The sequence below is a fragment of the Ursus maritimus genome, unplaced genomic scaffold, assembly GCF_017311325.1.
Source record: "Ursus maritimus isolate PB19 unplaced genomic scaffold, ASM1731132v1 scaffold_6, whole genome shotgun sequence".
NCBI lineage: Eukaryota > Metazoa > Chordata > Mammalia > Carnivora > Ursidae > Ursus > Ursus maritimus.
This window is the reverse complement of record NW_024426774.1, coordinates 71,110,193-71,137,719: the sequence shown is the minus strand read 5'-3', so window position 1 is coordinate 71,137,719 and position 27,527 is coordinate 71,110,193. Positions and strand designations below refer to the sequence as shown.

General features: G+C 48.4%; 1 protein-coding gene across 1 annotated transcript in view; it reads left to right on the top strand.

Annotated features, from left to right (window-relative positions):
* The window catches only part of PRKCE (protein kinase C epsilon), a 512,271-nt gene that overhangs the window by 285,269 nt on the left and 199,475 nt on the right, over window positions 1–27,527 (top strand). The window contains exons 3-6 of the mRNA XM_040623514.1: window positions 16,636–16,795; window positions 19,272–19,306; window positions 20,576–20,661; window positions 24,219–24,348. Coding sequence (XP_040479448.1) covers window positions 16,636–16,795; window positions 19,272–19,306; window positions 20,576–20,661; window positions 24,219–24,348 — 411 coding nt within the window. The remainder of the gene's footprint in view (window positions 1–16,635; window positions 16,796–19,271; window positions 19,307–20,575; window positions 20,662–24,218; window positions 24,349–27,527) is intronic.

The following is a 27,527-nucleotide window of genomic DNA, read 5'->3' as shown; positions in this document are numbered from 1 at the left end:
ATCCGACAGTCCCCCTCCCAGAGCTGGGCTCATTTCTCCACATAGCAGGTGCACGGGAGTGCCAGAGAATTTGAGGTTCTCCTGTTAAGAGGTGCTTTTCTCCGATCCCCCCACTGCCAGTCTCTTTCCCTATCACTCGTCCCCTGCTTACTGAGAGGCTCCTGGAAGCTGGTTTCTCAGACTTGAGATGCGGTTGCCCTGGCATGCTCAGGAGCAATGCCTCCGGGGTCTCCCTTCCTGGGACCCTGGGGGCTGCTTTAGGAGGGCGGTTTAGATGCAGACAGATGAAGGAAGTTTCTGTCGCTCTTCTGGGGCTATTTCCTGCCCCTCAGTGTGGAATTCTCCAGGAATTCTGGTGATCCGGGGGACCACGGATGTCTGGGGCAGCCAGTGGTGCTTGGAGTGCATGCACTTGTTGGCCCAGGGACAGGAGCATCACCAGGAAATGCAGTCAGGCTCCACTCCAGGCCTCCGGGATGAGATTGCCTGGGGCCCAGCCACCTGTGCTGGACCAAGCCTCCAGGGATGCTGAGTGGTTTTCTTTTATACTCACTGGTAGAGTGGCATTCTCACGGCTATTTTATTTTGTCTACCTGGAGATAATACTTAAAGTCACACCTGCGAGGTATACCTAGAAACGACTGACCTTTGGCAAAATTATTAGTTGGGACAAGTCCTCTTCAATTTCCAAGCCTTTTTAAGGCTCACCTCGCACTTCGAAGGGGGCCTTGGGCCTTGGGGTGTACAGTCTTTTATTGTGGTCCCCAGGATTCCCAAAACGGTTCCCAAACTCATTCATACACATGTCTCTTTGATGTTATTGGAGGGCGTCTGTGTATCCAAACCAAAGGAGGATTGATAGTTTCCTTATCACTGAAACTTCAACAGAGTCCAGAGTTTAAATACCGCTTAGAAAATTTCTGAAGGAACAATTTCCTTGGGATCAAATAATTCCTTATCACTATTGCACTTTGTATTTATACCTTACCATGGTGCAGCCAAAGAGCAAATAATGAAATGTAACATGCGACCCAGAAGATGATGGCAGTAACCCAGCATGATACTCATTCATTGCTGTTCTGCTGGATTAAAAGACTAATTAAATTGGCCTATCTAATTTAAACATAAGCATGCATGAAAATAGGAAACATCCATAGAGGGTGCATGTGAACTCAAGATGCTTAGTCAAGGACTTCTAAAGGAAAAAGAAATGTGTAGGACTTTTTTTTTTAAAGGAAAATAACCCAACCCTCATTTGCATGTGCTATCATGAAAAGAATCTAATACATGGAAATAATCACATATCAAAAGATGCATTTACTTGCTGCACAATTGTGGGTCCGTTAGGGATTGTGAAATTCTTTATAAACTGGGATGGATTTTATTTCGTGAAAAGACATTTTATTTTTTTTTTTATTTTTAAAGATTTTATTTGTTTATTTGACAGACAGGCAGTGAGAGAGGGAACACAAGCAGGGGGAGTGGGAGAGGAAGAAGCAGGCTCCTAGCAGAAGAGCCTGATGTGGGGCTCGATCCCAGAACACCAGGATCACGCCCTGAGCCGAAGGCAGACGCTTAACGACTGAGCCACCCAGGTGCCCCATGAAAAGACATTTTAATCACCTTGTACGTGAGGAAGAAATTGACAAATATTTTGTGCTATAAACAGACGAATTGCCATGTGTTTAACACCACATTCTCTCACTATTGTCAATGCTTTAGTATTTCATTCAATTAATGATGGTTGGAAATAAGCAATGGGCATGTTAGAGGTGAGGTTGAGGAAAAGGACACACAGGAAATTTTAAGGGCTTCTTCACTTCCTGAAGTAACCAGCCGAGGAGCTGAGGAGACAATTACGAACACCATGTCAAGCCCTCAGAAGGTGTATAATTAAATGTTTAGTGAATGGATAACAAATTGCATAGCTATGGTAGTTCAGAGGAGATCCCAGGGGACTGCTCCATTAAAGAAAGGTTTTATGAAGATTTAGATCTTAAAGGATGGGAAAGCTTTAGATTGGGAGAGGAGAGAAGGAACCCTGTCCTGGGAAGGAGGACTGACTTGATTGGAAGCTACCTCAGAGGGAGGAAAAACATGACTTCTGTAAAGGGCAGTCGGGATGGACCTTGTTAGGCTGGTGAGAGGAGGAGAAGAGCAGATCTTTCAGGTTCAAAGTGGAACCAGACAGTGAAGGGGACTTGCTTCGTGCCAGGTACCCCAGATCTCTCTAGACTAGAGTTTCCAACTTCTGCCCACCTGAGTTCTCAGTTGGCAAGCTTTTTAAAGTGCTTTAGGCAGATGTTCATTCTAAACTGTCCTCAGGGCAATTTCTCTAGTGACTCTTGACACAGGGCTGAGGATATGGTAGGTCCTCCCAAATTACTTGTTTCTCTTTTTTTAAAAAAAATTTTTAAGGTGATATTTAGAGCCCATAAAATTCACCCGTTTTAGCATACATTTCTGCCAATTTTGACAAATACATGCAGCCCCGTAACCACTACCATGGTCAAAATGTGGAATAGCTCCGTCACCCCCAAATTCTCACATTATCTTTCCCTTTCCTAGTGCACCATAGTAAAGGTGTATGACGCGCAGGGCCGGGGCGGGGGGCTGTGGGGAGCAACCACTGACCCCTTTCCAATGCCTACGGCTTCATCTTTTCCAGCACATCACTTGGAGGGAATCATACAGTATATAGCCTTGTGAATTTGGCTTGTTTTGTTTTTTTCTTTTCATTTCACATGGTGCACTTGAGGGTCATCTGTGTTGCTGATTGTATCGGTGATATGTTCCCCCCTCAGTGCTGAGTAGAATTCCATTGTGTGGGTGTCCGCCAATTTGTTTATCCCTCCCCCAGATGACGGACCTTTGGCTTGTGTCAAGTGTCTGACAATTACCAATAAAGTTGCTAGAGATATTCACATACAGATTTTTGCGTGTCTCACTTTTTATTTGAGTAAATACCTGGGAATGGGATTGCTAGATTGTGTGTGGTGAGTGTGTGTCTGATTTTGTAAGAAACCATGAACTGTTTCCCAAAGTGGTGAAACTATTTTGTTTTCCAACCAGCAGTGTACGAAAATTCTAGTTACTTTCCATCATCATTAGCACTTGGTGTGAACAAGTTTAGTTTATTACTTTATCGTTAGTCATTCTAACAGGCAGGTAGTGCTTTCAGTGTAGTTTTAATTTTCATCTTCCTAATGTTTGGCATCTTTTCATGTGTTCAGTTGCCATCTATATCTTTTTTTGGTGTGGTGTCTTTCAAATCTTAGATTTTTTTTTTAATTGGACTGTTTCTTATCAAGCTTTGAGAGTTCTTTACATATCCTAGCCCTAAGTGCTTTCCCATATATGCAATTTGCAATTATTTTTTTTCCAGATAGGGGACTTGCCTTTTTATTCTCTTAACAATGTTTTTTGAACAGCAGATGTTACTAATTTCGATGAAGTTCAATTTATCAGTCTTCGATGAATTGTGCTTTTGGTGTCCTATCTAATATTTACCTAACCCCAAGGTCTCAAAGATTTTTTCCTCTGGTTTCCTCCAGATATTTAATAATTTTTACATTTTTGCCTATCCTCTATGTGGGGTTTATTTTTGTCTAAGGTACAAGGTACAGATCTGTGTTTATTTTTGCATATGGATATCCAACTGTTCCAGCAGCATTGTTTGTTGAAAAAGACTACACTTTCTCCGTTGAACTGCCCTTCTACCTTTATTGAAAATAATTTGACCATATATGTGTGGACTCCTCTCTGGACTCAATTCTGTTCCCTTGTTTTGTCTAACTTTGGTTGCAATGGTGGGAGTGATGGTTTTTCTAGCTTTCTACATTCTCACCAGGGCCCTAACTACTTCTGAACAAATAAGTGTAGCACTTTTAGGTGATTCAGATAAGGTGGCTACTGTGGTCTAGACAGTTCTCAAAATGTGGTCTCAGCCCAGTGGCATTAGCATCACTTGTGAACTTGTTGGAAATGAAATTCTCAGGGCCTCCCCCACACCTTTTGAATTAGAAACTCTGGGGATGGCGTCTAGCAGTGTGTGTTTCAAGAAGCCCTTCAAAGAATTCTGATGCATGCTGACCTTTGAGAAACAGTTATTTTAGGGAGGTGAAGACCTCAGAATTTAGGTCATTTAGAGGAAAATGATGATGGGATTATGTTAGTGGGCCTGATCTAGGTTCTTCTGTGTTCTAATTCAGATTTGACTGGACACCATGGCCATTGCCTCTCTGAAAGAGATTCTTTTTTCCCCTTCCTTCCGGCCTTTGAAACATTTTTCTGAACTCCTGTGGCCATCACACTCCCAACAGGAAATGAGATTTCCCTTTAAGAAATGAGAGGGCATTTTCTGCTATCTAGAAAGGTTTGCAAGCCAGACGTCAGCTTCAGATAGAGCCAAGTCAGGGATCTAATGGGTGTACATTTCAGGTTAATAGGTTGACAAGGGGAAGTTCTGGTCAGTGAGTGTCAAGTTTCAGGTCTTCTCCATCCCGAAATCCACTGGGGTTTTCCTGACTGCAAATAAGGGGGGGAGAATATTGTGCAAGCTTTTAAAAGGCCTCAAACTTCCCGACTGCAAGAGGAAGATTGTTGCCCTGTTCTTCCCGTGTTCCGGCAGCAGATGCAGAAAGAGCTGTCCTTTCAACAGATGGTTTGGAGCCGGCTGCTCGCCAGGGAGGCCAGGGCAGCCTCAGAATAAAGCAAGGGTGCCTTCTTCAACACTGCAAGCTCCCCCCCACCCCGCCCCCCGCTTAGGAAAATGGTTTAAAAGAGCAAAGGATATAATGTCGTATCTTCATTGTAGTTCCCCTGCCTTAAACACAAACACTGTTTTAACCTCTCACTTACGATTTTTCAGTAATAGATTTGAATTGCGCCTGTATTAACTGCTGTGTTTGGAGAGAAAGGATAATTTTTATTTAAACAAACAAAAAACTCCAAAAACCCCAGCAGAATTAAATTTCCATGTCTGTAGCCTCAAGATTGAGGAGGGGACCGCCCTGGGGAAGAGAATAGACTTTGACCAGGTGTTCCTGCTGGACACAAAATGGCTGGGGTCAGGTTTGGGGAACACTTTGAACTGACACTTTCTTCCTTGCTTGGTTTGAGCAAATATAAACCTTTTGTTCCAGAAGGTTGTTGCCTATGTGGTGATTATGTGTGTTCCTGCATCAGACCTCACATCACCTCCTGCTTTTCAAAATTCTGTATGACACAACTGAACTCAGTACAAATGGGCTGAAAGTGGGGCTCTGGTCTTTCTGTCACTCCTTTGTGCTCCCTGCCGTGTGTGTTGTGGTATGAAAGTGAGTTGTCTTTGTGCGTTTGCATTTTCTGTTACTTTGCAAGCAGTCTGGTTTCCAAAACAACGTTCAGAACTTCTCATCAAATTCCATATTCACTGGAAAGAAATTGGCCTCTCCCTTTCCAGTCTGCTAATAATCTTTCACATAGTTTTTTTCATTTACAGCATTTGGGAAGGAAAGTTCATTAAAAAAAAACAAAAACAAAAAACAAAACTATGAACCACCTGTTAGAGAAATATGAACAGCATGCTCGAATTGTGTTTTTCCTAGTTTCCATATGAGATGAAAAGCAGGGGTGGTGGTGGGAGATGTCCATTTCATGTTCTTTAACATGCATGGTATGGAGGGGGAACCATGAACTTTGGAGCCAGAGAGACCTGGGTACAAAATCAGGCTCTACCACTTAATAACTACATACCCTTGGGTGAGTTGCTTAGGTTTTCTTTTTTTTTCTTTTCTTTTTTTTTTTTTTTTAAGATTTTATTTATTCGACAGAGATAGAGACAGCCAGCGAGAGAGGGAACACAGGCAGGGGGAGTGGGAGAGGAAGAAGCAGGCTTATAGCGGAGGAGCCTGATGTGGGGCTCGATCCCAGAACGCCGGGATCACTCCCTGAGCCGAAGGCAGACGCTTAACCACTGTGCCACACAGGCGCCCCAGTCGCTTAGGTTTTTTTAGCCCCTCATTTGTAGAGTGTAGAAAATAATACCAATCCTGTAGGATCCCTTTGAGAAGTTATTGTATGGTAAATGGTACCTATTATTATTTTATTTTTTAATTCAAGTATAATTATCATACAGTGTTAAATTAGTTTCAGGTGTGCAATATGATTCAACAATTGTATACATTACACAGTGCTCATCACTATGCTTAATTTTTTTTTTTAAATGGAGTCCATATTTTGCTTTGGATATGCCAAGCACCCACCAGCCTTGGATGTAAACTTTCCAAAATTTACCTCCTGCCGCCGCTCTTTGCAGGTCCTACCACTGTTCATGCCCCACAATTTCCTACCTTCCCTGCTTGACATCTCCCAATAGGGTCAGAGATTCACATACTAAACTCGTGAGGCCCTCCCAGGGACCTGAGTTTTAATTGGGTTTAAAGCCTCAAGTTTGAAGGATAAAGCTTACACAGTACAGTTGAAAGCCACAAGGACCATTTTGGTTTTTAGGACAGCTAGTAATATCTCTGCATTCCTGGCTTCCCGGAGCCAGGTCCGAGAAACTCACTTCTACACAGACCCTGGGATCCATGTGTTGGTGATCTGATATAATCTGTCCTGTTATCATTTCTTCTTCTCTCTCTCTCTCTCTCTCTCTCCCCACCGGCAGGCTGAGTGTGTAACACAAAGTTTAGACACAATACCTAGTACCTAGGAGGCAATTGGTAAATACTGAGTGAACGAACAATTCTCATAGGTAAAAAGTATTCCTTCTAATGTTTACCCTACATCGCTCTTGCTTGGCTCATCCTTCCTCTTGATTATCTATTGATGTATAACAGATTACCACAGATTTAGCAGCTTAAGACAATAATGGACACATGTTATCTCATACAGTTTATAGGGGTCAGGGATTCAGGAGCAGCTCTAGCTTGGATGGTTCTGGCCCATGGTCTCTCATGAGGTTGTACAGAATGTTGGCCAGGGCTGTGTTCAGCTGAAGGCCCAACTGAGGCTTGGAGGATCCGCTTCCAACATGGCTGACACACATGGCTCCTATGGGCAGGAGGCCCCAGTTTCCCACCACATGGATCTGGCCATAGGATCTTTTGGATGTCCCATTAACATGGCAGCTGCCTTTCTCCAGAGTGAGTGATCCAAGAGAGAACAAGGTGGGAACTGCAATGTCTTTTATGACCTAGCCTCAGAAGGCACACTCTGCAAGATCTTTTCGGTTACACAAGTCAGCAGGTCGTCTCTGTTCATTGTAGAAGGGGGCTACACAACGGTGTGAATATCAGGAGGCAGGGATCACTGGGGTCCATCTTGGAGATTGCCTACAATACCTCTTATTCAGCCCTTTCTTATTTCTGCCAGAAACTGAAATTTCTTTTTACCTCTTTCTTCTAGATGCATTTCAGTTCTCTTCTGTTAGGCATCTCTTGACCTACTAAGGGATAGCCAGGCTCACGAGCTTCCAGAGATGTGTCAGAGATGTGCTTTGGCCAGGGGTAGTGCTAATCCATCACCAGGGGTTCTTGACTCTTAAAACTGTGATAGACCTTAACCTCAGTTTAACCCTTGCTGCAAGGTCTCAGCTCCTGCTAAGTCAGGACCCACTGTATGCAGGGCCCAGATTTCTGAATAAGGAAAGTGCTACCTTCCACAAGTAAAGATGCAGTTCTTGGGCTGCCCTGAGGTAGTGAGGGATAGGACGGGAGCTCCGTTTGTAGGAGAGGTTGGCTAACGTTGAGCCATAACCACTTCTTCCCCAGCACTCTGGTGACCAAGACTACATACCTGCAAGAAGTTGCTGAGACTCAAGGCAGGGCCTGTGGCCAATAGTATTTGCCTGTGGACACAGATAACTGACTGACTTGGAGAATTCGATCTTTACTTGTACTTCATTAGCACGAAGACCTAAGCTAACTGGACCTCCCATCAGCATCTGTGGCCTCAAAATATTTTCTTATGTTCAGTAAACTGGAAATAAAGAAGATCCCCCTTTCACTTTTCCTCTTGGCAGTTTTTGTTTTCTCTATATGGGAGTTTATAGATAGGAGGCCCAAACCTCAGTGAATGTCTCTGTTGTTTTGCAGAGTTATTAGAAAACCATTTTTTCCCCTCACAATAGTGACTGTTGTTTCCCCAGCATTCCCTTGTCACTAGGGGAGACAGCTCGGGGAGAGACAGGAGTTTCCAGGGCCCTTAAGAAGCAGGAACTGGGAATTTATTATATTTCCTGGACTATGGTGTCCCCTGGTTGGGGAGAGTGCCAGGAACTGGGAGGTGGGCTTGGGACACACTGTGTGTGCATGTGTGTGTGAGTGTGTGTGAGTGTATGTGTGGGAGAGAGAAGGTACGAGCACACACCTCGAAGGAACATGGGTTGGATTATGGGATATTTTCAGTTAATAAAAAGCATTATTGCTTGTGACCTGTTCATCCCTCTCTCTCCATGTGCAGAGGTTTGGTCACAGTGTCAGTGGAACATAAAACTTGTAAGAACAAGTTTAAGCAGGTTTTTATGAAGGCGGGGGAAAACGTCTAAGTTCTGCAAGAGCTAAGGCCATTCCAGCTGTTTCTGTAGAAAGACTTGGGGCTTGTTCACCTGTGTTAAGCTTCCTAAGGATGGTCCATACCCTCAGCATCACCCTGCCATGGGGACAGGGCCTGGCCTGGGCTCCTAGGAAGGACGGTGGAAGGAAGGTGTGAGCTCACTTCTTGGTCAGCATGATCCGAAGGACCGGGGAGGGTAGAAGCTACTAACTACAGATCCGTCTACTTCCTGGGAAGGCATGAGCTTAATTTAGCCCATTATCAGCCTAGACTTTGTGACTTCACAGGCGTCTTGCTTCTTTTTATCTTCTTGCTCCAGCTCCTTTGTCTTATCATTCTTTCACCGCCTTTTCTTGTCTTCTTTTCATCTTGTAGTTCCTGAAACTGTCCTTCTCTCGCAGGTAATGTAATAAGACACAACCCCCTGGCCAGCTTCATGGGAACCCTGTCCGGGACTCCAGATCGCTCTGGGATAGGACGTGGCTTCTCTTGTGAACTGGAACTTTATTAGTGAGCACTTAAAACTGCAGAAGCAGCTGAAGGAAAGCCGAGTTAGTTCATTGTGGTATTTTTGGAAACGCTGCAGGCACCTTTGAGAAGCTAGGCGCCGCTTGGGCACTAGAGCTTATGACTTGTAGCTCACTGTGCTTGAACCTTCCTGAGCTCTGCCTGCTACTGACTGGGTGACGTGGAAGGGCTCATATCAACAGCACTGGATGGGTGCTGGCTTTCCCACAAATGACCCCATAACATTTTTGGCTGGGGTCCCTGTGGCATTAGAAGGCTTGTTATATATTCGAAGGAGGGAATGCCAGCCTTCACTGGCACTGACTCTTCTCCGTCCTCCCCCATGACGACCAACAACCAACTAGCACGTGGGCATGGACAGAAGCCCTGTTGAGACTTCTGCCACTATTCTCCCACAGGCCTTTTTTTCATACAGGATCTTAGAAACATGACCAGTGGACAGCACCCAACCTCATGGACATGAGCTCTGTGAGGGCTCAGGTGCCCAGGAATGCAGCAACAGCTCCGTTTCCTGGGATCTGAATCACAGGACTGTCACTGGCCCCTGAGGGGACTCTCACCCCACCCTTGGTTGGTGACCCACTTGGCTGATTTCCCAGGCTAGGAATGTTCTTTGAGTTTTTAACAGGTCTGCCTGGAGGGTTTTGGTCTGTGGTTTCCTTCTGGCAAGTAGTGACTTTTCCTGGGTACCAGAGGCATGCAGTCAAGTTCCGGTGTAACTCCAATACGTAATTTCGAATGGATGGAGGAGGGAGAGAGGGAGGGAGTGAGTGAATGAATGAATGAGTTAATTAATACAGGGGGGCAGGAGGCAAGCACATTGCCTGCTTCAGTGAAATCACAGTTGTCCAGTGGCTCTCTGTGTTCACATGTGTGCTTTGCCCCAGAACATGGGCTTGGGGGTTTGCCCTCCGTTTTCTCCCTGGGCCCCTCCCTCAGTGGTCATCCTCCCACCGTCTCCCATGTTCTCCCAACATCACCATATTGCCCCTCACTTCATACACTGCTGCCCTCCCTATCTTAACAGTGTGTGATTCTTTCATGTTTTCGTCCTACAAGGCACGAAGTAGCTTAAGTTTTATTTTTAATAAGTGAACAGAGCACTGGCTCTGCCACGAAGATGGAACAGCTCCTTCCAAAAGTGAAGAGTAAATTTCTAGTAAATTTGAGATGCTAATCTTGAAATGCCCCTCTGACTAGATTCCACACAGAATAAAACATGCAGACAACTGCAGGCCATCGCCCTCAGGCCCTCCTGTTCTCCTTGAGTGACTCTCTGGGAAGATGCAGATAGCACGGAGTAATCTCTCCTGGGGAATTAATTGCTGTTTCCTCTTTCCTGTTTTGAACAGAAGTTTTCTTTATTGTGGGAGTACTGCATGTAGAACATATTCTTTGGCATCACGTAAATATTTACCTCATATTTAAAACCCATGTCCTGAAGCATTTATTCCACTTGAAAATATTAGGGCCTATTTTCCTTATGGCAAGTCAAAATAAAAGGCATCGCTCCTTTGAGTTTCAGTACCTAGTTTTTGTGGGGGGGGGGGTTGGTTTTATTTTTCCTTCCATTTATCTTGCATTTTTTTTCACCAGTAAGTCTATAAAGTCAAGCCAGAGAATTATTGAGAGGGAAAATTAACTCCTCAGAGATGGAGTGGCAGAGGTTCTCATCTAGCTTCTGTCAGGAGCTCCCCCCAAGCCATAACCACTGTTGTCTACAGTAGTGCGGTCATATTTGCTTTGTTGGAGGAGGCCTGTCCCGTCAAGGACCAGAGAACAATAATTGAGAGAGTGGCCATGGGCCATCCCTTGTGGTTTGGAGTCTTTGCCCAGAACGGTGCCTGGCATCCAGTATCTACAGAGTAAACATTTTTAGATGGACAGTGTATTTTATACCCTGCAGAAATTTTCATTGTGTATTCTTGCTCCTCTGTTGTTTGAGTATATTTATCCTTTTCTCTTTCTCACTGTATATACATACTATACACGCGTTTCTTAGTTTTCCTATTTATCATCTCTTGGTGGACTTAGCATATCTACTTTTTTTTAAACCACAGCATCAAACTCTATTCTGTGGGTGTATCATGAACAAATCAGTCCCCTTTAGCTTCCTTTTCCAAGTCTCTGGATGAGAGCAGAGGTGGATGTGTGAAGAGGTGGGTGGGCAGCAGCAGGAGTTGACTTCCGTACAGTTGGGTCCAGGGGGGACCCAGGCTGTTCTGCCATCCTTGGGAGACAGGACCGGATGGGCCAGGGTGGGAGTTCCTGAATGACATTTACTGTTTGTTAGCTGTTTGACCTTCAACAAATTAGTTAATTTCTTGAAAGCTTGGTTTCTGTGTGAGTCGAGAATAACACCACTCCATGGTATCAGAGGACGTACGTAAGTGGCTTACATATCTCACGTGCATGTGATAATACCTCACGTATTTGAAATAGCACCTCATGGACACGTGATAGTATCTCACGTACATGTAATGGCTCCTCATGGATATGTAATGGTACCTCAGGTGTACGGAATAGTATTTCAGGGTTGGAAGGTGCTTAGAATGGTACCCAGCACGTGGCAGGCAGGGGCCCCAGAAGTTGTAGCTGTTACTTTTCAGCTTCTGAATACCTAAGGTTTGACAGTTTCTTAGACAAAAAATACCCAGGATGGTTGAATAGTTTTCTTTGTGTTGTGAAATTACCTGCCTTGGAGGACTGGATTCATTCTTTGCTTGGATTCTAAGAAAAGCCTTCTGAGAAGGTCCCCAGCCTTTTCTCAGATCAGTTATGTTTCTTACTGCTTTTGTTCTCAGACTGAATCAGTATTCCTTCCTTGCCCAGCCCAGTCTTCCTGGCAGCTTGCCAAGTCTGAAGATGGAATCGTCTTTCTAAAGCCCCTAATGGATGGGGTGGGGAGAGATAATGCGGAGTCTCTTTTGCTCACAGTAGCAGGTATAGAACATCTGGAAGCAGCTGGGCTCCTGCAGGGTGGGGCAATGAAGGGGTGTTAAGTGCAGGTTTTGCAGGGCAGGGGATGAGGCTGTTTCCCCCCCTCAGTAAGGAGGTATTGTGTTGGCATCAGGAAGAAAGAGAAAGAAGCGTACCAGCCTGGGGTTTAGGCTGAGCCGTTACATTACCCTCTCTTGATAGATAGGAAAGCAGAAACCCAAAGACATTGACTGAATTGGTCTAGAACATAAAGCAGGTTTGGGGTAGAAGCAACCTTTGTCTCATCTCCTAGTGCCTAGTTCAACCATATTGGCAGAAAGAGGTCAAAAGAGAGAGGTCAGAAAAAATAAAGAAGACCCCACAGCATAGTTGCTTGTGGAAAAGACCCCTGTATGCCCTGGACATCAAGCGTAGGTGACTGTCCTGTGGTGAGGAATGACAGTGGTATGCAGAGGCTGCCAGTCATGCATATTGGTTAGCCCGGTTCAGGCTTCTGGGTCAAGGGTCTTGGGCAGGATGGATCCTTGGGTTTGGCTGTCCTTGCTACACATACCCTGACAGGAAGTGCTGGCATAGGTGGGAGTTCATAAGTCGGGCCTATTAGAAATTCCCTGCCAGATATTCTTAAACCTAAAGCTGTCCTGAGAGTGTGAAGGTGAAGGGTGTCTGTCGCCTCAGGTAGGGGATGGTGTTCAGTCCTGTCAGGTCAGCTCCGTTTTTGTGCAAGAGGAGGTGAGGTGGGGTGAGGGAGGAAATGGCGGAGGAGGGAGACCTTCAGTGATCAGACTGGCCTAGGGTTTGGTGCCAGGAGCTGCCTCTCCCTGTGTCTGCGGGAGTTCCTCTGGCTGAGATGGGGAGGTCTCAGCCCGAGGAAAAGGAGCCAGGTGAGGTTGCTTCAACAGCGTCCTAACTCCAAGGTGTGGGCTCTTTCTGCTGCTTCTGCCGCCTGCCTGCAACCTGGGGGTAGATTGTTCTGAGCATCAGGACTGTTAGATGCTCCTTGCATAAAAGCTCCCAGGAGTTTGAAGTTGATGGACTAATGGAACCACGCAGGAAGCGGCCTGGAATGTTGTTGGGGCTGAGGTAACAGAGTTGCTCCAGAGGACATCTCTGCTTCACTTTAGGCCTTGGTGAACTCCTGTCATTCTATCTGACAAATCTCCATTTCCACAGAAAGTTTCACAAAGGTTATCCAGCTTTTAGTGGGTCTCTCCCTGACTCGAGGTCACCCCTTCTGCATGGCAGATGCACCCATAAAACAAAGGATCTAGAAAGGGCCCGATGGGCTATCTGGGAGGAAAGCCAGCCTGAGTTTTGCCTCCAAGGCTGCTGCAAATGAAGGGTCACAGGGTAAGAGCATTAGAGAACATTGTTTTCAGATACTACGGACGGTACATGAACCCATCATCCCGCAGAGCACAGTAATTCTTTTATATCACCTTCCATCTGCAGGTGTGTCGTACACAGGTTTCTGTTCTTGCACGTTCTGTTTTTACCGTACTATGTCACAGTTCCCCATGTGCCTACCTGGTCTTGACTCACCGTTTTTAACTTGCTATAGATGTAATATAATTCACTAGACCATTTTCTTAATGTTAGACGGTCCAGTTACTTCTGTTTGTGGGTCAAAATAGATAACAATGGGGGAACATCTGTAAGTTATACAGGAATTACAGAACCTTTGGGGAAGTTCGGTCAGACAATCAGACCCCACTTAAGGGGAGTTGTTCTTGGCTCTCTGTCTAACCTCCCAGAACCCTCCCCTCACCCCCCACAAGTGGTAAGCAGCTTCTCTCCTCTCCAGGTGTGAGTACACACGACCGAAAGGTCTTTAAAAGTCAGTTAAATTAATGGGTTGCTGTGTTAACATATTAAAGTAAATGGAGTTTAAGCCTTCGATCTGGTTGCTGGTCACTTCTGTAAAAAATTGAGAAATGAGGCCCTCAGGGGCACCTATAATGCCGCCCCCCCAACCCCGTTCCAGCAGGGCTTACTTGAGAAAACTAGATAGGACTCCTTGGCAGTTTAACTGAAAATACAACTTCCCAGGATCAAATGACTAGTAAATTTGAGGGATTTGCAAAGCAAATTGCACCTTAAATGCAGGAGGGGGCTGACTTACTGTTTAATGTGACCCGTGGTGAATCCAGTAAAGGCAGTTAGTTGAGTGCCCGTCCTCTGGCCTGGGACTGGGGGTCTGCAGTTTTGTAGATCAGGTTTGTAGCAAGGAAGGCTACTGAACAGATTTATTTTTTAAATTACCATATTTTTTTCTGCTTCTAAAAATGGTAGAATGTTCTGGATGTAGTGAAAAGTCGGCAGCAGAAATGAAAGTCACCTATTATTGCACAGTTAGGTGATGATGGCCAGATTTCTGTGTGTGTGTGTGTACATATCTCTGTATTAAAACAGCTGGGGGGCGCCTGGAGGGCTCAGTCATTAAGTGTCTGCCTTCGGCTCAGGGCGTGATCCCAGGGTCCTGGGATCGAGCCCCACATCGGGCTCCATGCTCTGCTGGGAGCCTGCTTCTTCCTCTCCACCTCCCCACCCCCGCCTGTGTTCCCTCTCTCGCTGGTGCTCTCTCTCTCTCTGTCAAATAAATAAATAAAATCTTTAAAAAAAAAATAAAAATAAAACAGAGCTGGGACGTCCCCATGAGAATTTGGTCAGCTGGGCCTTGGTCCCTAGGTTGTGGCAGGCTCGGAGGTGGGATTTCCATATTCCATCTCTTTCCATGTCAGAGACTTTTTAAAATAATAAGCACCCATTCAAAAGTTGACCCAGGCAGGCTGGGGGCAGGGAAGCAGAGGGGTGGCAGGCAGACCCCCATCTGGGTCATCAGGGTCTGTGCTGGGGGATCAGCAGCTCTGCCTGTCTTCTTGGAGGTTGCTTCCCGCTAAAAGCCCCCACTAGGCATGTGCTCCCTCTTCTTGCCTTTCTCCTCCAGTTCTTTGTCCTTCCACCCCTACCCTGTCTGCACTGACAGACTGCCCTCGGATTCTACAGCTGTTGGGCTCACACAGGTGCCCTCCAGTGCAGGAAGCCTTATTTCCAAAGAGGTCCAGGAGGAACAGTGTTCCTCCCCACCCCAAGACTGACACTGTCATGGTGGCATGTCGGGTGTGGGGAATTTTTGGGGGGCCCAGAGCCTTCCCAGCGCATTTTAAGCTGTGCCATGCGGGTGACCTTGCAGGGCCTGCACTAGTGTTGGGAGCCAGGCAGGAGAGCCAGGGCCTGCCTCTCCTGTCCTCGGAGAAACCAGAGGCGGCTCGACTCTTGCATTATGAGAACCCCTCAGATGAGCACTTTGGGACCTTGCTGTCAGGAGATTGGGCGGTCCCCCAGAGTCGTGTGTGGACAGTGTTAACATTGGCTTCTCGCCTGCTCTCTGGGTTAGAATCTGGGCTCCACCACTTAGTAGCTGTGTTAACATAAACAGGTTATGTAAACGCTCTATTCCTCAGTTTGCACATCTGTGAAGTGGGGATACGATGAGTACCCTTCAAGAAGGGCGGTTGTAAGGATTCAGTGAGCACCTGCCGCAGTAAGCGTTAGGCATGATTCTCACTGTATTAGTCTACTTGGGCTGCCGTAACAAAATAGTATAGACGGGGTGGCTTCAACAGCGGAGACTGACTTCTCACAGCTCTGGAGGCTGAAAGTCAGATCAAGGCGCTGGCATGGTTAGGTGAGGGCCCCCTTCCTGCCTTGTAGACGCCCACCTTCTTGCTGTGCCCTCATAAGATAGTGAGCTCAGGTCACTTCCTCTTTTCATAAAAGCACTAACCCCATCCTGGGAACCCCACTGTCATTCATGACTGTGTCACATTGGCATGTAGAGAATCAGCATGTGAATGGGAGGGGGGGACACACACATTCAGACCATAACAGTCGTTATTATCATTTTTGTTGTCGTTTATTAGTGCCCTTGCAGGACTTTTGGAGGCTTGGGGCAACCTCTGATGTGGACTGAAGGAAGAAGTGAGGACAGTCCTTTTGTCTTCAGTGAGGTCTTAAAGTCTATGGTGGTGGGTCTTGAGTCTTCTAGAAAACTGGCTTTACGCAGTGTTAGGTTTCCCTCTCCTTTTGACCTTCCCGGTTGTCATAGTCTGGAAGAGGGGAAGGAAGAAAAGTCAGGTTTCCCTGAGCCAGGCAGCTGGGTGCAGACTCCACAGTGCCCTGCGGTGTCAGCACTGTTACCCCATTTCCAGAGGGCCAGGCCCTCAGAGGCTCCAGGCAAGGACACACCGGCTGGCTAAGGCCACACTGCTGAGAAGCTGCAATCAAATGTGAACCTTGAGCCTTTCGATCCCACACCCTTGCAACGTGCAGCCGGTACTGGGGGGAATGGGGCAGCCACACCGGGAGCAGGACTGGGATCGGGATGAATTTGGGGGGTGCTGCTGGTACGGGAAATGGCAGCGCAGTCTGGGCCTTCCTGCCTCGCATGGTGTGCCCTCACTGGGGTTGAGCGGTGAGGCTCAGACCCTGGAGTCCCTCAGCCAGTGGATGCTGCCCCCACGCCGCTCCCGCTCCCGCTCCGGGCACTGCAAGTGGGGTGGGCGGTCTCTTTCAAGATGTGCCAACTCACGCTGTGTTTTCTTCTCTGCTCTTGTCCTTCCGCAGCCCCTAAAGACAATGAAGAGCGTGTGTTCAGGGAGCGCATGCGGCCCAGGAAACGACAGGGGGCTGTCAGGCGCAGGGTCCACCAGGTCAACGGCCACAAGTTCATGGCCACCTACCTTCGGCAGCCCACCTACTGCTCCCACTGCAGAGATTTTATCTGGTAAGGCCCTCTCTCCCGGGAACCTCTAGTTAGGCCTTCCCTGAGGTGAGAAGTGGGGGAGGGGCTGTAGGAGAGTAGAAACTTTATTTTTAAAGTGCTGAGGTGCTTTATTTCTTCTTTATTTCATTGCAGAAGACTTTTCTGGAAGGCTAAGTGAGTGTTTAGTGCCTGGGGGGATAAATGGAAAGAATGGTGACTTTATACTTGGGATCATATCATATATCATATTTAATGAGTTAAGATTTTATAACCAATAGTGGTATATTGTGATGTATTTTTTAAAGAATCCTTATCTTTTAGAGACACAAGCTTAATTATTCAGAAATGAAATACTGTGATGTCTGGGATTTGTTTAAAAATGATCTGGAAGGAGGGTAGAAGGGCTAGGGGTAGAGATGAACTACAACCAGCTGTGTATTGATCATTGTTAGAGCTGGGTCATAGCTCCCTTACTTTTATTTCTTTATTTTTGTATACATCTGAATTTTTCCATGATAAAGCTTAAAAAATACTTGGTTGCCAATACCTGTATTTCAAAGCAACTCTTAATAACTGTTATAACAGTGGTGCTACTAGGATGCCCAGATTTCAGAGGAACGAGAGAGCAGCATTGGCTGCAGTGCTCAGGGAAGGCTTCCTGGAGGAGGTACCATTTCTCCTTTCATGAATACTAGGATTTTAATAGGCAAAACAGGTAGGTTGTAGGCCTTTTTTGGGAGGTGGAGAAGAATAAGGAGCACTGGCCTTGGGTATTGGAGGGGGAATTTTAATGAAGGCCTACCACATGCCAGGTTCTTCCTAAGGCACTGAAAATATCTAATTAAACCGTTCTACTGTCCTACAAGCTATGTATTATTAAAGCCATTCCACTAACACCAGTCTTGAGACTCAGAAAGGAAAAGACTAATGTGACATCCTCCAGCTAGGAAGTGTCAGAGACCCAGTTCCACCCCTGGTGAGCCCAACTGAAAGCTTTTCCTGACCTCCCACCAGCCTTTCTGGCAACCTCTCTGAGCTCTTTTTTTTTTTTTTTTTTTTTTTTTATTCGACATAGATAGAGACAGCCAGTGAGAGAGGGAACACAAGCAGGGGGAGTGGGAGAGGAAGAAGCAGGCTCATAGCGGAGGAGCCTGATGTGGGGCTCGATCCCAGAACGCCGGGATCACTCCCTGAGCCGAAGGCAGACGCTTAACCGCTGTGCCACCCAGGCGCCCCTGAGCTCTTGAACTTTGCCCACACACTTGGATCCTGTGGGGGAGAATGAGTGAGGCCAATGTGCAGCACGAACCAAGCCAGGGAACATTTGAATTAGGGTTTGAATTCCCAAGGTGTCCAGGAGTGGCTTGTCTTGTCCTCGCAGTTTCTAAAGCTAGTCAGTGACGTTGGCATGGCCATCTGAGGCGATGCCGCTCAGAGCGCCCTCAACCTGACTGAAGCAGAAATAATGCCCCACTCCTACCACAGACATATCTCAGCCCCGGGGCTGCTTCTACACTCTAACCTCCATTTTCTGTATTTCGGTCGTGAGTTGTGTGTTTGGTGGCAGTAGGTTGTGAAGGCTGAGATTTATGGATTCGGGTCTCCTCTCAGCCCATGGCAAACATCACTGGGTTCTAGGCTTCCTGAGGTGCAGTCCCTGAGTGACATCTGGCTGCTCCTGCTGGGCTGGAAATTGCAGATTGCCCCCGGCCATTTACTGGTGATGCTAAGGACAGGGCCCCGGCCAGGTTGGTTGGATTGTTCTGTGTCCATGCCAACCCTAATCCTGCTCTAGGGGAGCTTACAGCTGTCATGGAAGGAACCTCTAACATTGGCCTTAACCAAACAGTACATTGAACCCCTAGTCCTGGCCACAGACTGACCTTGAACCCTCGACTGCTTCTGGAATGCCTGCAGAATGTGCCTGTAGCTATAGCCCTCCTGCATGATGGCCCCCAAGGAAGGGCACGTTCGACGAATCAAGACCTGCCTTGAGCGAGCAGAGTCTCTGTGGCTTTCCAGAACTCTAGTGGCCTCAGTGGAATAGCTGTTTGTCTAGGAAACCAAGCCCTGACACTGACCAGAGCTTGTACCCATTCTGAGCACTGGGTCTACCCTCTGATGCCTCTGAAGGAGTCATTTTTTAAGATTTTATTTATTTACTTGAGAGAGAGAGAGCAAGCATGTGCACGTGCACAAGCAGGGGATGGGGCAGAGGGAGAGGGAGAAGCAGACTCTTGGCTGAGCAAGGAGCCTGATGTGGGGCTTGATCCCAGGACCGCAGGATCACGACCTGAGCCGAAGGCAGACGCTTAACCGACTAAGCCACCCAGGCACCCTGAAGAAGTCACTTTAAGGCACTCTGCAAGTGGGAGTGAAATCCCACTGCTAGCTGGATTCCAGTCTACTCGGTGCATCATGGCTGATAGCCAGAATGGGGTGGCTTTGTGTGGTTTTTGACCTAAAATGTATTAAAAGGTTGTATTCTTCTTTTCAGGGGTGTCATAGGAAAACAGGGATACCAATGTCAAGGTAAGAGGCATTGTATGAACTAAATGCTTGGGGGCCCACAGGTCCATCCAGATCAGCGACACTCCTAGGAAGTGTGTGCTGGGTTTGATGACATTTACAGGCTCTGTACGATTTGCACGCTCCTGTTCCCTCTGAGAAGCAAGACCCTGCTTTTCTTTGTCCCTGCCTGGACATGGCTCCTGTATCCATATATGGGGGTAAAGGTATGAGAGTACCTTGTGTGTACCTGTCTCCAGCTGTCCCGGGGGTCTCTGCACCTTTCCCAGTGAGATGCAACCATTCGAGACCCTTCGAAGGCCCCGCTCTGCACTGAGCCGGGCTCCATGTATCCTGTCAGCCCCCTCCCTCTCTCGCTCCCCGAAGAAGTTCCCTCACCTGCCCGGTTCACTCCTATCACTCAGTGGTCCTTGCTGATATTCTCTCTCTCTCTCTCTCTTTTCTTTTTCTTTTCTTTTCTTTTTTTTTTTTTTGTCTCTACTGTGGAATCATTAGCTCTTCAACATTTAAGACTCACTTGAAATTATTGCAGTTTGTTTGTTTTCAGTTCTTTGGCTAAAATGCAAGGTCAGGTTGTCTGGGATTGGAGGGTGGATGTGTGCTGTGGTCCAGGTTTCTCTGTGGTTAGAGCTGGGAGACCATTCCATCTCCTCACCCAGCCACTGGTTAAGTGGGGGCTCACCCCTGGGGAACTGAGTAGGTTCTGTCGGACATTGCTATGTCCTTGAGGTAGCATGTGTGCAAATTGTCGCTTATCTCTCCCGCCACCACTGCCCACACTGCCCCGGGGACACTGGAGACAGGGCTGCAGGCCACAGTGAAATGAAACAAAAATGTTTGAGAACTCCTTTGCCGTAGTCTCCTGCTGCAGTGCTCGCCGTCAGGCCCACCAGCCCTGACACGATGTGGGCTGGGGCACAGGACTGAGGCGGTGCCTTTAATAGACCCGCTTCACAGAAGGGAAACTGCTCCCTGACCTTGGCGTCTAGAAGCAGAGAAATTGATCGGTCCTTCTGGAACTAGAGAAAACTGCTGATGCCCTCTGGTGTAAGTGGTGCGCTCTTCTCCAGAGCATTTAGGAAACCCTAATGGCTCTGATGGCACAGCGCTCTGAAATGACGAAGCAGGCCAGGCCTCAGCCAGGGTATTTCTTTAAGACTTGGGGACAGGAGGGGCGTGGCTCCCGGCATCCCTCCGCTGAGACCTGAATCTTGGGGTGGAAGCTTCCTACCCCCACTTGTCGCTCAGCCTTCCGGTTTTTGCCGTTTGCAGTTTGCACCTGCGTGGTCCACAAGCGATGCCATGAGCTCATAATTACGAAGTGTGCTGGATTAAAGAAACAAGAAACTCCCGATGAGGTAAATATTTATAACATTGAAATTCGGGGCTTTCTTCACTGCCACTCGCACCCTCCCCTGCCTCCTCCGTGGTTCCTGAGAAACTCCTTATCTCTCTGAGAGCCCCTTGCTTTCTCCGTTGTGTTGATCCAAGTTAAGGGAGTTGTCCCCAGCCTTCCAGCGGGCAGCGCAGTCTGCGGAACAACTGTGGTTCAGAGTCAGTGTCATGTCTGTGGCTATTAGGCCAAGGGCCATACGATCCCAGAGCTAAAGCCCTTGAGGAAGATGTGAATTGCTTTATGTCGTTATCTCATTGGAACAGTGATGTCGCTAAGTGACATGTCACTGGCTCCACACCACTCATAAACAGGGAGAGGGACACCACACACAAGCAGGAACCGTGTCTTTATGAGGCGATGGGGGAACGGAGAGGGATTAGCAAACCCAAGACGCCCTTAGGAGGCGGGAATAACCATGCAATAATACCAGCCGACATTCATGGGGTACTTACCGTGTGCTGATTTAAGTACTTCATCATACAGTATTTAATCTCAAAACGGCCTTAACGAGAGCTATGCGATTATCATCTTCATTTTGCAGCCGAGAGAGTGGAAGCACAGAGAGGTCACGTTAGCTTGCCCCAGATCACACAGCTAGTGAAAGAACCACGTTCACACCCAGGTTCCATAGTCTGAGCCCTTGACCACTGGATTTCATTGTCTCTTATTCTTTCAACCTAGTATCGGATTGACTCTTAGGGAAGTCGCTAGGGGTAAGGAAGTGAGACAATTCACCAGTGAGGGTGGGTTTCTCCTAACTGTGTGATTGGGAGGAGAGTGTGAGGGTGAGGGTGGGTGTTATCTGTGTTCACAGTGGTGGATTTCAAAGCCTACTTTTAATTCTTGGTGAAATAGATAAGTACTGTATAATTATAGGGCATTAGAATTGGGGGTCAGAGAGACGCTAGGTGGGTTTATAATCAGGTGAATTTATAGTTTGGCTTCCAAAAGGAGAAACTTACAGGGCCTCTGCTACTTAAAAATAATTCACCCAGGTAGCATCTTGGCATCTGAAGTATTTCTTATCTTTATCTCCTTTCGCTTTCACACAGTCTCTGGAAAGCACTGAGGGACATGGCCTGGATGGAACCTTCCGTGTCTCTGAGGGGCAGGCAGCCCAGGGCCCCAAAGTTGTTTGCAGGGGCTTTGCTGTCCTTGTGGAAACTGCAGGGGCTCACCACCCGGGCCTCCTGGCTCCTGTGCCAGGGTCCAGAACCCAAGTACATTGTTACGCTTGTTACTTAGACAAATGAAGGAAGGGCAGGTGGCTGGCTTGCTATCTGTCTCCATTCCGTCTTGTGGACAATCTCTGAGCCCTTCCTCTGTGCCAGATACTGCCACGTCCCATGGAAACAAAGAGCAACACAGGATTCCTTCCTTCTAGAATCTCACAGGTTTCTTCCACTAGGAGCCCTTACAGGTTTCTAAAGCTCTGCCGTTTATCTCCTTGGAGGGAAAAGTCCCAAACGAGTCTGTGCTCCGCAGGTTAGAGGGTTGAGGTGGGAAATACCCCTAACAGCTGAGTCTGTGACCAACTGCTTTCTGATCGTCTTTCCTGGCCTGTTGGCAGCGAATAGAAGTTCCCAGTGAGGTGTGTGCCCAAACGTGGCATGTGTCCCTAGGGAGAGAAATTGCCAAGGGTTAGGGAACAGGGGCTGTCGGTTTCTCCGCCTTGTGGAGTAATTGCCTATCCCTGGGCTTGCAGGGCCAGGCTCCCAGAGCATTGGTGTACCCTCGGGGGGGTGACGAACGAGCCCTCTGTGGGGTCCAGCACTGCTGGGGGGCATGCTTTCTTCCTGTAACTGCCTGCATGTGCACACACGCACGCACACCCCAAATACACAGAGCTCTAAGCACCAGGTGTCTAATGTCTTCCTGTTATAAGATGCTCTGGAGCTTTTGCGCCACAAACACCCAGCTGATGTTCTCTCCCTGCTTTGTGCCGGTGTGTTAGTGCCGAGGACACGTCTCTCCCCGCGCTTCCAAGTGTGGTGACCCCGGAAGGCTGTCCTCCGTGTCACCTTCCTTCCTTCTCTTCTTAACCTTCCAGTTCTGTCTTTTTGCTGTTTTCTTCCTTCCCATGACCTCTGCACTGGTCTCCCTGGGCGAGTGAGCCCCTGTCGGCTTCGTGACAGAGTGGTGTGTGCACGTGTGTGCCTGCGAGCACACGGCCCCTGTGCTTGTTTTTACAGCCTCGGCTTCTGTGGCTCTTGTGTGTGCCCTGTCATCCTCCCACCATTCTCCCATACCTTAGAGCCCTTGGTGCTCCCAGCTGAGGGTCACACAGCTCTCCCTGCTCCCCGCCCTCCTCAGAGTTCCTGGACACTCCCCCACCTCTTCACCTTTGTCTGGCACCCACATCCCTGTGAGGCTCGTCCTGGGACCCCCAAGTCTGTTCACGGTGTGGGTCCTCCATGTCTTCAGTAATTGAGGGAAAGAGTGGCTACGGTGATCCACACCCTTCAGGGTGAGCAAGCGGACATAGAGGAGGAGAGCCCAGGAAGGTGGACCATGCCAACGACCCCTTGCTTCCATGTGTCTCATCTTCCCCACAGCCCTGTGACGTTAGGTGAGATGGGGCTGCCATCTTTGTTTGCCAGATCAGGAATTCGAAGCCCCAAGAAGTAAGGAAACTTCCAAGACCGCACAGGTGGTTGGTGGCAGACCCAGGCTTGCAGATCAGAATACCCGGACTGCCCCCCTTGCCCCCGCTCCCTGGTCCTTCCCCATCCACCTTACTGCCTTCTCTTTACTCCTTTTAAATAATCCCTAAGAGGCAGCACGCTGGTTAAAAGGCCTGGCTCTGATTTCACGCTCGTGGGCTTCAAATTCTGACTCTGCTGCTTACCAGCTTACAGGCGTGCTTCTTAATCTCTTTGCGTCTTAATTTCCCCAGCTGTCAACTCCGGCCCGCAAGGGCACCTGCCCTGCCGGGTGCTGGTGAGGTTTAACTGCGATGGTGGGGCCTGGCCTGCGGGCAGTACCCATGCCTTCATGCCCTCAGTGCTCCCCCCTCTGGATTAGCAGTCTTCACCGCAGTTCTCGCCTGTGCGAACTGATGACCTGCCGTTTGCACAGCTGTGCTGGGTCTTCAGGGCATTTAGAGAATCCATCCGCCATCAAGCTGCCCAAAGAAAGCCTCAGTGCGGCCTCCAGGCACAAAGCAGTGTTGAGAACACGTGGTGACATCTCATGAACAGCCAAAATGTGAGGTGCAAATCGAGTGCCGTGTGCTATGAGAGCTGGAAGCCTGCAGTCCTGGAGGGACCGCACCAGGGAGCAGACCTGACCTCTCAAGGTCCAACAGAGAGGTGGAGAATGAGCTAAGGACATCCGGAGCAAAGGCCCTGGAAGGTTCTCTGCACCTGGTTTCTCAGGGCAGCTTTCAGAGCCAAGCTCCAGCCTGCCCCCTTCAGTGGCCAGGCCTTCTGAGAAAGCCAGCCTGTAGGAGCGCCAGCAGTAAGCAGGCCACGGTGTGAACGAGCTTGGCAGTGACCCTTTGTTTTGCTGTCCCTGCAGGTGGGCTCGCAGCGGTTCAGCGTCAACATGCCCCACAAGTTCGGTATCCACAACTACAAGGTCCCCACCTTCTGCGACCACTGTGGGTCCTTGCTCTGGGGCCTCTTACGGCAGGGGTTGCAGTGCAAAGGTAAGGCGCTCTGGGCCCTGCACTCGTGCCCCCATACTCCCGTGACCCTTCCATCTCCTCTTTTTCGAAAACTCTTTGTTCCCAGAGCCTCCCAAGTAAGTTCTGGGTTTGGCCGGAAGACGGAGCCCGAGCCCTTGTTAAGCTCTGGTTAATGGGAGTGGATTTGTTCAGCAATCTCTGTGCAGAGAGTGGCCAGGGAAACTCTGTAGAGGGAATGCCAAGAGGAAGGTGTGCTTCCTCTGTCTTTAAGACCATGAGCAAGCTGGAGGAGGGGGGACAAATTGAGTCTATAAAAATGGAGAAATAATTTAAGGGAAAGATACACTGGAGCAGAAGGGAAGGCATAATCCTGGAATGAGGCCCTGAAATAAGTAATGGATATCCTTCTGTCACAATCTGTGCTTCCGGGCTGACTCTGGGAAGGAGCCGTGCTAGGACGCTCTCACAGATGGTATCTTACTGAGCCTGCACAGACCTGTTATGGAGATGATGTTATGCCCATGACCCTGAGGCTCAGAGACCTAAGAGACTTGTTCGTGTCACAGCGCTTAGTAGCAGAAATAATGTTTGAACCTTGACTCTTGAGTCTGAAGTTCCTTCCTGTTTCCTGCTGTCCTGCTCATGAATTGTCTTCTGCTCAAATGAGACGGGTAACAGCACTTGATCATATGGGAAGGCGGGGACATGCTCTGGGGCCCTGAATGGGGTGCTTGGTTCCATGAGCTGGTCCAGCTGGCCCGCAGAGTTGGACGTCCGCAAACTGTTGGGGCAGAATATTTCATGGCTTTGTACTGAATATATGATTAATAAATTCCTATTATGGAAAAATTAGAGAGGTCAAGTATAGAAAGAAATACTGAGGCCACGAACAGATTGGTCATTGAAGGGATCCCAGTGCAAAATTACGACGATTAGAAATAAAGTTTGTAGCTGCAGAGGGAATAAAGAGGGAGAGTAAAGAGACATTGAGGAGTAGTTTATTGGATGTGTGACCAGATCCACCTGGGGGGACAGTGACACCATCCACTGAGAGAGGAGTTTCGAGAGGGAGTGCAGGTTGGAGGCAAAGGTGGTAGAGCTGAGTTAGGGCCATGCCAGCCCCGAGGTGCCCGGGTGAAATCTCCACGGAGCTGTCCGGCTATTGCGTGTTCTCACTGAAGCTCGGGGGGAGGTCTACACTGAGCATTCAGACTTGGGATTTGTCCATGTGGTAGTTAAAGGTATAGTAGGTAGTAGTTGAAGCTGTAAAGTCGATGTCCTCCCTGGAAGTGCCTCGAGTGTGAGGAGAGAAGGTAGCACCGTGGGGTTTGGGGGAGGAGGGTGACCGGCTTCCAAGGACGAGCCTGCACAGGCAGTGGGAGGACCTCAGAGGCGGAGAAAGAGTCTTGAGGGATGGCATCATGGGAGCCAAATGAATAGAGAGTATTTGAAAAAATGTTTAAAGGAAGTGATAAGTGGTGCCAGATGATTCCAAGAGGTCATTGAAGGCAAGAAGTGGAACATGGGGTTGGATTTAACTCTTAGGAGGTGACTAGCGACCTCGACAGGAGTGGTCTTGGTGGGATGGAAGCTGGCTGTGGAGGCTGAAGCCAGAAGGGAAGATGAAGTATTCTCTCAATGTTTTCTACGATGATAGAGAGAGATTAGTGAGCCAGGAGGGAGAGGGGTGGGCCTGGGGGAGAAAGATGGATACCCCTCCTCCTCGCAGCCAGAGGGAAAGCCCCAGGACCAGGCCTGGATGTGGATACGTTCCCTGGGTCAGGGACAGGAGGTGAGGGGACAAGAGGATCCTTTAAGTTCTCAATCTGTTGAGGGCATTGCAAGGAGAGTTCCCTGGTCTTCTGAACTGGGAGATCTCTTTCGGAGTTGAGGTAAGAAGTGGGTATGGACGGCGTGAGAGGGGGGTGAAGGTTGGAAGTGGCTGTGCGGGGAGCTGAGGGCACCCTGACGTGGGGCAGGAGGAGGTGTCAGCTGGGGACACATCTGCCATCTTGGGCGAGCTGCCCAGACGTTCAGACCTCCCTGTCCGTGTTCTGGTGCAGGACCCTGACAAGAAGAAGCAGGGCCCACCCAAAATCCTTTTGGATGCTTGGCGACATTAAAACAATGGGAGAGGAGGAAATAAGTGGAGCAGGACTCTCGAGTGTTGTTAATGGAGGAGCGATGCATTAGGGGAAGGTTGAGTGGGGCTGCCGGGAAGCACAGAGCCCGCTTTGAATGGGACCCTGATGAGGCCATGTCTGGTTTTCAGTAACTATATTAATGATTGATCTATCTAGGGAATCTAAATGAAGATACTGTCCTCTCATGAATATTGACATTTTAAGAAAGCAGCGCAGACGCCCGGATGTTGCTGCCAGGGCCGTGGGGTCCCTGGATGACCCTGGAAGAAGGCAGGGCCCAGGGATGTATATTCAGCTGTTTTGGCAGGCAACACTCATGTCTGCTCAAGCAAAGGCAAGGAAGAATGAGGCTACCTGTTCCCAGGAGCCCAGGGCAGCGGGAGGGAGGCAGGCCACGGCTGCGAGGCCAAGGCTGTTTAGAACGCAGGGTCGCCAGCACAGGTTCGCAGATCTCCCTCTCCTGTTCCTCTGTTACCATGATGTGCTCACTTGCCCTTGCTCCCTTCCTGCCCCTGCTACCTCCTCCCCACCCCTCAATTAACAGACTGTTTTTTTAGAGCAGCTTTAAGTCCTACAGCAAAAATGAGAGAAATGTGCAGACATTTCCCATCTACCGCCCATCCCCACGTGCACACAGCCTCCGCACCATGGCATGCCCCCCACCGAGCGGTACGTTTGTTACAGTTGCTGAATCTACATTGATATATCATCACCCGGTGTGCCTAGTGTACATTGGGGTTTACTCTTGGCTTTGGACATTCAGTGGGTTCGGACAGCGATATGATGACAGGAATCCACTCTCATCCTACAGAATGCTTCCCCTGCCCCAGATCCGCCACGTTTACTTCTCTCTTTTGATCCCTTCTCAACCTCAAGTCTTTTTGCCCCTGCAGCCCCTGTACCCTGTGGAGAGGCGGATATCAGAAGAGGCCAACAGGGGCCCCTCTTGCCTGGGTCTGAGTCTGCTTCTGCTGCTCTGATTGCTAAGGAACAGAACCCAAGAATTAGAGAGCTGCCCAGGGTCCTGAAGCATCATGTTCTTGTGAAGCTAGTGCA